Source organism: Leptopilina boulardi, unplaced genomic scaffold, assembly GCF_019393585.1.
Source record: "Leptopilina boulardi isolate dan_hultmark-lab unplaced genomic scaffold, ZJU_Lbou_2.1 LbouV2_142, whole genome shotgun sequence".
NCBI classification, from domain to species: Eukaryota; Metazoa; Arthropoda; class Insecta; order Hymenoptera; family Figitidae; genus Leptopilina; species Leptopilina boulardi.
Window position 1 is genome coordinate 109,018 of NW_026137688.1, and position 10,983 is coordinate 120,000.

General features: G+C 30.5%; 1 protein-coding gene across 1 annotated transcript in view; it reads right to left on the reverse strand.

The window, feature by feature from the left end:
• Nucleotides 1-9,682: 9,682 nt before the first annotated feature.
• The window catches only part of LOC127291551 (uncharacterized), a 1,968-nt gene continuing 667 nt past the window's right edge, over nucleotides 9,683-10,983 (reverse strand). The window contains exon 1 of the mRNA XM_051320740.1: nucleotides 9,683-10,983. This exon is cut by the window's right edge and continues 667 nt beyond it. Within this exon, the coding sequence (XP_051176697.1) occupies nucleotides 9,683-10,983 (1,301 nt within the window).

A 10,983-nucleotide genomic window follows, 5' to 3' on the forward strand; every position in this document is an offset into this window, starting at 1 on the left:
TTTAACATTTTTTGATGGGAGAAAGTTCTTCATTAATGATTTAAAGAGGAGCAAAGCTTGTGATGCTAATTAAAAAAATTCAATTAGTAAAATTTTGCACTTAATTGAGAAAAATCTGATTTTAGGTTCTCAGGAATTTTTTTCGTATTCTTGATCGCAAGTAGTTTTGTACAATTTGAAGGTAGGATGTTTTTCAGTAATAATTTAGGAGCGAGCAAAGCTTGTGATGAAAATTTAAAAAAATTTCTTAGTAAAATTTGCAATTAATACAGCAAAATCTGATTTAAAGTACTCAGGAATTTTTTTCTCATACTTGGTTAGGAGTATTTTTGTAGTTTTTGAAGGTAGGATGTTCTTCAGTAATGATTTAAGAGGGAGCAAAGCTTGTGATGCTAATTAAAAAAATTCTATTAGTAAAATTTTGCAATTAATTGGGAAAAATCTGATTTAAGGTTCTCAGGAATTTCTTTCGTATGCTTGATCACAATTAGTTTAACATTTTTTGATGGGAGAAAGTTCTTCATTAATGATTTAAAGAGGAGCAAAGCTTGTGATGCTAATTAAAAAAATTCAATTAGTAAAATTTTGCACTTAATTGAGAAAAATCTGATTTTAGGTTCTCAGGAATTTTTTTCGTATTCTTGATCGCAAGTAGTTTTGTACTTTTTGAAGGTAGGATGTTTTTCAGTAATAATTTAGGAGCGAGCAAAGCTTGTGATGAAAATTTAAAAAAATTTCTTAGTAAAATTTGCAATTAATACAGCAAAATCTGATTTAAAGTACTCCGGAATTTTTTTCTCATACTTGATCAGGATTATTTTTGTAGTTTTTGAAGGTAGGATGTTTTTCAGTAATGATTTAAGAGGGAGCAAAGCTTGTGATGCTAACAAAAAAAATTCTATTAGTAAAATTTGCAATTAATAGAGAAAAACCAGATTAAAGATTGTCAAGTATTTCCTTCGTATGCATGATCACAAGTAGTTTTGCATTTTTTGATGGGAGAAAGTTCTTCATTAATGATTTAAAAGGGAGCAAAGCTTGTGATGCTAATTAAAAAAATTCAATTAGTAAAATTTTGCACTTGATTGAGAAAAATCTGATTTTAGGTTCTCAGGAATTTTTTTCTCATACTTGATTAGTAGTATTTTTGTAGTTTTTGAAGGTAGGATGTTCTTCAGTAATGATTTAAGAGGGAGCAAAGCTTGTGTTGCTAACAAAAAAAAATTCTATTAGTAAAATTTTGCAATTAATTGTGAAAAATCTGATTTAAGGTTCTCAGGAATTTCTTTTGTATGCTTGATCACAAGTAGTTTTGAATTTTTTGATGGGAGGAAGTTCTTTATTAATGATTTAAGAGGAAGCCATGCTTGTGATGCTAATTTTGCTAACTTTTAGAATAATAAAATTCATAAAATAAATAATAAAATTTAAATAAAAATTTAAATTTCTTCAGCGAGGAATATACTCAATTGTTATTTTACAAATTGAAATATATGCTAAATTTCCTTGTTGCTTGAGAAATACTTTAATTTCTTAAGCTTTATTGTTTTTCTAAACATTTCTTTAGTTTTGAGCAATACTGATAAGTTGATTTTAAGTTTAGTGGAGGATTGTTTCTTATTTGCAAGTTTATATTATTCTTTTTTCCGCGCTTGCTTTCCTGTTCGAATATTTTTAATCTAATTGTTTCTTGTATTTTTGTTTGTTTTGTTGCTATTTCACTTGCGTTGTAAATTTTATTTGCAATGTGTTTGCGTACTTTTAACATGTCTTTTTCTCTAAACGGCGACACTGATCCCGTGGATATCATATAGCCCCATAAACAGACGTGGACTCCACAATTTCCACTTAATTGATGTTCATTAATTTTTTGATCCGGAATATCTGTGGGGCAATAAAGTTTCCAACTTTTACACTTCATTTTAATTTGATTTGTTCTACAGTACGTAGAGATAAATGTAATGTAGCGGTCAATGAGCGCTGTCGATACATTTTTGTGCATTGAATCCAAGTGAATAAAAGATTCATTTATAAAATCCACAATTAACAACGTCCAATGTTGTCTTCTTTCATCATGGACAGGAATCAACCACACTGGATAAAGATGTAACTCTTTTTTAAATGCCCACTTTTGAAATCCGCAACTTAATTGACCTTGCTGCAATTTACTGGAGAAAAAGATTTCAAAAGATAGCAAATTACACAGGCCTGCATGGTTTTTTTATTTTTGATATTGTAGTCGTTTCCTATGTAATTTTGTGCGCTGAATACGATCTTGTGCCCCAAAATGGCCCAGCACGTCAGAATTTTGAGAAAAGTGGGGGTAAAGAGCCCAAAAACCGTGTTTTTGGGTGTTTTCAAGAATTTTTTTCTCCTTAACCTGACGTGCTAGAAACTTCTACTAGGTCTTAAATTAAAGCTTAAAGTGTGAACTTTGAGACTTATATGCACAAGTAAAAAAAACTTAAGGGATTTTGAGAAAAGTGGGGGTAAAGTGCCTAAACAACGTGTTTTTAAGTGTTTTCGAGAATTTTTTTCTCCTTAACCTGACGTGCTAGAAACTTCTACTAGGTCTTAAATTGAAGCTTAAAGCGTGCACTTTAAGACTCATATGCGCAAGTAAAAAAAAACTTAAGGGATTTTGAGAAAAGTGGGGGGATGAAGTCTCTATCACGTTAGGTTAAGGAGAGGAATATTAAAAAAACGCGTTTTTTTATTTTTTTACTCCCACTTTTCTCAAAATCCTGTCGTTCTAGGCCATTTTGGAACCCGGGATCGTGTTTAGCGCACAAAATTACATAAAAAACCACTGCGATATAAAGTATGTAAAAAAATTTTTTTGGGGCTCTTTCCCCCCACTTTTCTCAAAATCCCTTAAGTTTTTTTTTACTTGCGCATATGGGTCTTAAAGTGCACACTTTAAGCTTTAATTTAAGACCTAGTAGAAGTTTCTAGCACGTCAGGTTAAGGAGAAAAAAATTCTTGAAAAACACGGTTTTTGGGCTCTTTACCCCCACTTTTCTCAAAATCCTGACGTGCTGGGCCATTTTTGGACACGGGATTGTGTTCAGCGCACAAAATTACATAGGAAACGACTTCAATATCAAAAATAAAAAAAAAGTCGAATTTTGCAGGCCTGTGTTATTATTCATTTGCGTTAGGATGGAAAAGAAGCTATTAATAATAGCATCATCTAACCAAGCATTGTCAAACAGAGTCGAGAAGTTTTCGCTATTAATTATCATATTTGAGATAGTTGTTTGTATCTCTGGAAAATTTGGTGGAAATTTTACTTCGTCAGAAAGCAACTTTGGAAAGATCTCTTTTTCAATATCTTTGATATTCAACTTGTTTTCCAAAATTTCTGTTTGCGGGTAAACGCAATTTTTTCAACCTTCTTTGAGGTGATAAATTTTGGAATTTTAAAAAACAAGTTTTTAGAAGGCCTTTTTCCATTTCCTTTCTTTTTACACCAATATTCTTCGACTAGATCCTCGTCCTCTTCTTCGTTATTATTACACTACCGTCCGAAATTGTGCGAACTATGCTTTTTCAACAACTATAAAACTGTTCAAATCTTCAAAAATATTAAAACTAAAATTTTTTCCTCTTTATTTTATTAAAGTTAATAAAATTCTGAAAGTAATGACACCTTGACAAAGAGAATATGTTAATTTTTCAATTAGATATTTAAGAAAAACCCAATTTTCATTGTTTTTACTATTTTTTTTAATTCTCTGGCAAAAATTAATATTTTTAAACGTTCTTAGGCTCATTGAAATCGTATTTTGTTATGCAATTAACTATAATAATCTTTGAATTCATTCCTTCATTCCGTCCATTCATTCATTCCGTCCGGACCCCTGCTGGGTTTTCGGTGACAGAGAAAAAGAACAAGTTATGGATAGAGAAAGATATATCTTTATTTTGCAAATGAGGGTTCACTTGACCTGCAATCTTTTAGAGAGGATTAATTAATAACTCTGAGGACCCAGGTAATAATTTCTTTCTGTCTTTATCACGTGAAAAAAAAAACTATAAAGAAAGTCTAAAACTAAATAGGTAACGCATACCTTTCTTTCTTACACCAAGGAATATAACATAAGTACTTCTTCGTTTAACATTGCGTTTCTCTATCTAGACAATTCAAAATGGCATAAGAATATCTTCGTCTAAAATCTTAATCTTCTTCCTTTTTGTTTTGAAAATAAAAATAAATATATATATCTATATATATATATATATATATATATATATATATATATATATATATATATATGTGCATACCTGTATTAGAGTCCCTGAAAATTTTAATAAAAAAATTTAAAAATTATTACCTAAGTTCTCAGAGTTAATCCTTATCAACAAAGGTTCTATTATCTAAGGGTATTGTTCCATGTAATAAATGGGAGAAAAGAAATTATTACTTGGGTCCTCAGAGTTAATTCTCATTGATTATTTAACAAAGGTTCTATTGTCCAAGGGTTGCTTTTTTGTGGTAATTAATCCGGGGTTTTAATACAAGTGTATATATATGTATATATGGTATCTGTAATGAACTACTGATTAATCATATAAGAGTGTCCTTTTGCATTTACTGGCTGATCAGTAGTTACTCATTCATAGTTCTCTCATTCTATTGGATATTGGTAGTTGTATTGGATAAAAGGCAAAATTGGTTATATTTAATAAATGGCAAAATTTGTTATATTGGAGAGAGTGAGCGAGAGGATTAAAGATATTTAGATTTTCATGAATCAAAAATAAAATTAAACGAAGTATACTATGGCCAACATAAAAGAGTATGTTATTTTGAGTGATGAAGATTTAAAAATTGTTAAAAATAGAAATAAATTGTTAAATGACATGCATTTGTACAAATTTGAAGATTTATTAAGAAAAGATTCCAATTCTTTTTTCAATATGCAAAGTACTTATACTTTTATAGCCTTAATGAGGGGTGTTTAAATGTGCATCAAATGAAATATTTAATTAGATTGTTCCCTTTTAAACCAACAGTAGTTTTTGTAGTTGTTGATCAACAACCTTTTGGTAGTGTTGAGTGTGGAGTATATGCAATAGCATTTGCAACATCTATATTTTTTAACGTAATGTCAAACAGCGTAAATTATGAAACTGATAATAACAGAATGAGAAACCATTTAAAGTCAATGTTTGAAAATAATCGCTTAAATCATTTTCCGTCAATAAGAACGTCTCACAATAGGAATTCGATAATAGAGAATGATTGGAACCGTCTTTTCATAAATCGAGCTCAGGAACTTAAAAATAATATTTTGAACCCTTGTTCTGTTTTAATACTTTTCCCAGCAATATTATTAACAGAGTTCTATTAACACAATATTTAGAAATTAAACATTCTCTAAATGACACTAGTGAAGAGAAAATAATTCGTACAACTAATAATAATATGAAAAAAATTTCACCACTTGAATATTCAGAAATGAAGTATTTTCTGAGTGAAGAAATTGATAAAAAGATAATTCTAGGAATTAAAGAAAAGGGAAGGCAACGCGCGAAGTTACATATGAACAGAAAATAATTAGACAAGAGAATGGTAGATTGAGAAAACGTAATCGTAATGAAACAGAAACAGAAATACAAAAGAAAGAACGCAAAAAAAATTTGACTTGCAAAAAAAGAAATTATCTATAGAAACTAAAGATGAAAAGAAAATACACAAGGATAAAAATTTGGCATGTAGGGAAAGAAAAATATCAATGGAAACTCAAGATGAAAAGAAAGTGCGTCAAGAAAATAATTTGTCATGTAAGAAGAACAAATTTTCTACGGAAACGGAAGATGAAAAGAAAGTGCGTCAAGAAAAGAATTTGGCATGTGAAAACGATAACCGAAATAAAAAAGTGTAAGAGATGCAATAATGTCTTAAACTTTTCAATAAAAGTAAGGTTCCACAGAATTATTTAGGTTTGATGAATGTAGAATGTAAGTTTTGTTATGTGTTACATTTTCTGTGTGAGAGACCGTCACATAGATTATTTAGTAGTTGCTGTCATAAGGGAAAAGTAAAGTTAAGCGCCCAAGTAGCACGGAATATTGGTTGATTGTAACATTGATATCAAGTGGGAATATTCCCGTGACATTCAGGCGATATCATAATGTCTTTACGGGGACATTCCTCGGTGATATTCACGTGTGATTCGTATGATATTGAGGGAATATTCCCGTGAAATTTGTGTGATATTGAGTGAATTATTCCTCTGATATTGAGGGAATATTCCAGTGATATTAATAAGATAATTTATAAAATTCTAACAAAATTTCAATTTTTTTTTATTGATTTATTTGTTTAATTAAATATTCAAAATAAACAACATTTTAGAATTTTCTAAATTACAGGAATATTGTCTCAATATCACAGGGATATTCCCTTAATATCCCAGGAATATTTTCTTAATATTGCGTGAATTTCACGGGAATATTCCCTCAGTACCATACAAATATCACGCGAATTTCACAAGAATATCACCGTAGAATGTCCCCATGAAGCGGACATTATGATATCGCCTGAATGTCACAACAATATTCCCGCTTGATATCACCTTGACATTCAAGCAATATTCCGTGCTCCTTGGGTGGTAGATTTAATATGAAGAAAGGACCCCGCACACAATGCATTGAAAAATGGACCCGGTTAAATTGGCTGGTTTTGAAATATTTTGTAGTTCATGTACCCCCGAACAAAAAATGTAAATGGCAAAATGCATAAAAATCAAAACTTTTTGAGAAAAAAAATGTCAAAGATGAAAAGCAATCAAGAAAAATCACATTTCTACCCAAGAAGGTAAAAAAGTGAAAACAGCTTATGCAATTGAAAAGTAACTATTGGATACATAGGGAAATTGAAAACAAAAATATACGTGCTTTTTTGTTTTTAATTTTAAATTGTTTAACAATAATTGTTTAAACAAATAATTAAAAACATTTTAATTTTTGAAAACTGTTAAAGCCAATCGATTCTACATAAGAAATAATGACGATTTTATACAGGACATTTTTTTGTGCAAGTCCGATTTTGTTTATAATTATTGTTATAAACAATTACTATTCGAAAGAGTGGATTCGATAAAGGGATTAATTAAAAGCACTTTAATTGAAAGTATCTATTGGATTCATGGGCAAATTGACAACAAAAATATACGTCCTTTTTGTTTTTAATAATCAATTGTTTAACAATAATTGTTTAAACAAATAATTAAAAACAATTCAATTTTTGAAAACTGTTAAAGCCAATCGATTCTAAATAAGAAATAATGACGATTTTATACAGGACACTTTTTGTGCAAGTCCGATTTTGTTCATAGTTATTGTTATAAACAATTAATATTCGAAAGAGTGGTTTCGATGAAGGACTTGATTGGACTATTCCAAGTAAAATAGAAGTAATTATTTTCAATTAAGAATAATTCCAAGTACTTTAACATTTTTCTATAGGTTTAAAAAGCACAGCAAATAATCTGGGTCACATTCGAAGTGTATATATGGGGTTTTTGGATACAACAATACATTTTAGAGTAGAATATTTCAAGTATGATTCAAATAAATATTTTTGATTTAGAATGATTCCAAACGCTTTAATAATTTGTTGTAGGTCTAGAAAGCATAGTAAGTATTCTCAGATACATTCTAAGTAAGATTGTGGTGCTTATAGTTTAAACCATACATTCTAGAATAACCCAAATATGATAGCGGTGAATATCTCGATTTAGACTAATTCCTACTGCTTGAGAACATTTTTATTGGTCCAGTATATATAGGGAATAAAAGATACTTTCTAAGTAAATTCATGGTGTTTATGGTTACAACCATACGTTGCAGAATAGCTTTAGTGTACTAAAAGTAAATATTTTTGATTTAGAGTAATTCCAAGTGCATGAGAATTTTTAATTGGTTCAGAATAAATAGGAAATATTGTTAAATGCATTTTTAAAAAATCTATGGTGTTTATGGTTACAAACGTACATTATAGTATATCCCAAATATTATAAAAGTGAATTTATTTTATTTAGGCTGAATCTAAGTCTTTTAACATATTTCATAGGTCTCTTAAGGATTTTTAGTCATTCTCAGAAACATTCAATGTATGTGCATGGTGTTTATGATAGAAACAATACATTGTGTCACATGTTAAGTATGATACGATTAATTATTTTCGATTTTAAGTAATTCCAAGTACTTTAACTTTTTTTGTAGGTTGAGAAATCACAGTAATTATTCTCCGATACATTTCAAATAAATCTATGGTGTTTATACGTATAACCATACGTCGTAGAAAAATGGAAGTATGATAAAAGTAAACTTTTTCCATTTAGAGTTCTACCAAGTGCAGTAACTTTTTATCATAAGTCTCAATAGCATATTAGGTAATCTCCGAGACAATCCGTGTAAGTTTATGATTTCTATGGTTACAACCATACGTTGTAGAATAGCTTAAGTATGATACAAGTGATTATTTTTCAGTTTGAGGGATTCGAAGTATTTCAAGATTTTTTTATTGGTATAGACATTATAGAAAGTATTCTCCGATTTTTTCTAAGTAAATCAATTATGTTTATGGTTATTGCCATACATTATAGAATATCTCAAGTATGATTTAACCCCTTCACTGTTTGAGAAAAATACAACATTATTGACCAAAAATGCCCAGCAAAACCCCTCCGAGGAATTTTTGTGAAACTCATTATGTGAGGGTTTTTGAGGTTGCTGAATCTGAATGTGACCTCAAAGTTCAAAACTTCAAAATGGCGGATCCAATATGGCGGACGAGTTTTTGAAAAATTATCGGATTCGCTTGAAACTTGTTACTCGGGGGGTTTTTGGGGTCGCTGAAGTCGAATATGACATTAAATTCTCAAAATTCATAATGGCGGATTTAATATGACGGACGTAATTCTGTTATTTTTCATTTACATTTGTTCTTTACATTAGCTGATGAATTACTTCATGACCCCAGAATGTACCGCGTGGAGGTTGTAAAGATAAACATTCCATTTTTTTTGTTTTTTTTTTTTTTAGTTTTTTAATTTTTTTTTTAATTTTTTATATTTTTTCATATTTTTTTTTAATTTCTTAACTTGTTTTTTATTTGTTAAAAAATCAAGTGCTGGAGAATTTTTTTATTGGTTCAGAATGTATAGGTACTATTTTTAGATACATTCCAAGTGAACCTATGGAGTTTATGGTTAAAACCATACATCGTAAAATATCCCTAGTATAAAACAAATGGTTTTTTTCGATTTTTACTGAATCCAAGTACTTTAATTTTTCTTTATAGGTCTGCAAGCTTTGTGAGTATTCTCAGTAGCATTCCAAGTGAATCTATGTTGTTTATGGTTACAACAATACATTGTGGAATAGCTTAAGTATAAAACAAATGATAATTTTTATTTCAGAGTGGTTAACTTAGAATTTTTCTATACAACTGAAAAGAATGGGAAATATTTTCAGATACATTTTAGATTTTCGAATCGACATTTTAGATTTGAAGTACCTCTGATATTTTCTCAATAATCGCGTTTTTGGTATTATCTATAAATAAATAAATAAGTAAATAAATAAATACATAGATTGATAAAAAATAGGACGATTCAAAATAAAATAATAAAGAACACAGAAATTCGGAGAGTGGAAGGTTGTGTTTTTAATTCCTGTGAGCTGCATCGCTGATATTTTCTAGTAAAGCTGTCGAGGGATATTTTACAACGGGTTGGTGTATCGCATAGCCTAGTAACCACAAGACACTAGCAACATGTGAGCAGCAGCCGAGGGTTCTGGCCCCAGTCTTGCAGGTACAATAATAACCTAAAATAGGTTCATTTGCATTTTCGTTAGCATCATCATTCTCATATTCCGGGTTAAAAGTTATAAATATCTGATACCTTGTGGCGTTTCGGAACCTTGAGTATATCCGTATTCTTATAAACCCAATTTCATTGAAATGCTCATCTATCTGGAATTCTTCATTTTCTTCTCTTATGACTTTGTCTTGTATATAACCTGGCGAGAGTTTTACTTGATATACTCCGACAGTTAAATCTTGTAAATACTCTAATGTCAGTCTTGGAAAATGTGGCACCTGATCCACATTCAGTCTTATCCATAATGCGTTCCTTCTTTCCAAATTCTCTAATTGCACTCGTTCTTGAACAGCATTAGGTCGGCGGGATTTTTCCAACATCTGTTCTGCAAGTTGTCGATTTGCTCCAGCCATGTGTATGGTATCTCTATATGCATTTAAGATGGCGCCTGCAATTTTATAAAAATCTCCAATGTGAATCACATGAGTGATAGTAACAGTCCCTTGAAAGAATTTGAAAACTGTTTTGAAGTGCCCATTCTTTGCCTCTACCATCCATCTTGATTTTGTGATTAAGCGAGATTCATTTGCAGTAAGCGTATCAAATTGTCTTTGACCCCGTTCTAGAAATGCAGGCATTTTATGATTAATTCCTAGGTTTTCAAGTAATGGCAGAGCATCTCTGTAGCCCCGATCTACTAAGATTATATCACCTTCCCTGAACCAATCTCGAAGACCTGGATGACCGACCTCCATTTCATTAGCCAACATTGCTGCGTCATTGTTCCTAGAGTCCGAAAAGTACGGCCCATGAATATCTAAAATATATCCATCCGGAGCAACGATTAAAGCTGGTTTAACTAATTGGTCTCCTTTATGTAATGAGTAGCTCTGTCTTTGAGCTTGAAAGTTGGTCGGCTTCTGTGTATAAACATAAGTACCATCAATGATAGCAATCGCCACTGGAACATTAGGATCTGGATTGTAAAGACTGTTGGAGAATTCTGTCACATGATTTTCTATATATTGTTGTCGAGTAATTGCATTTAGCCCAATATTTCGTGGTACGAACCTTATCATTAACGATTTCCGTACCGTAGAAATCACAAGTGAAACTGCCTGTCTACTTGTATAATTAAACGTGA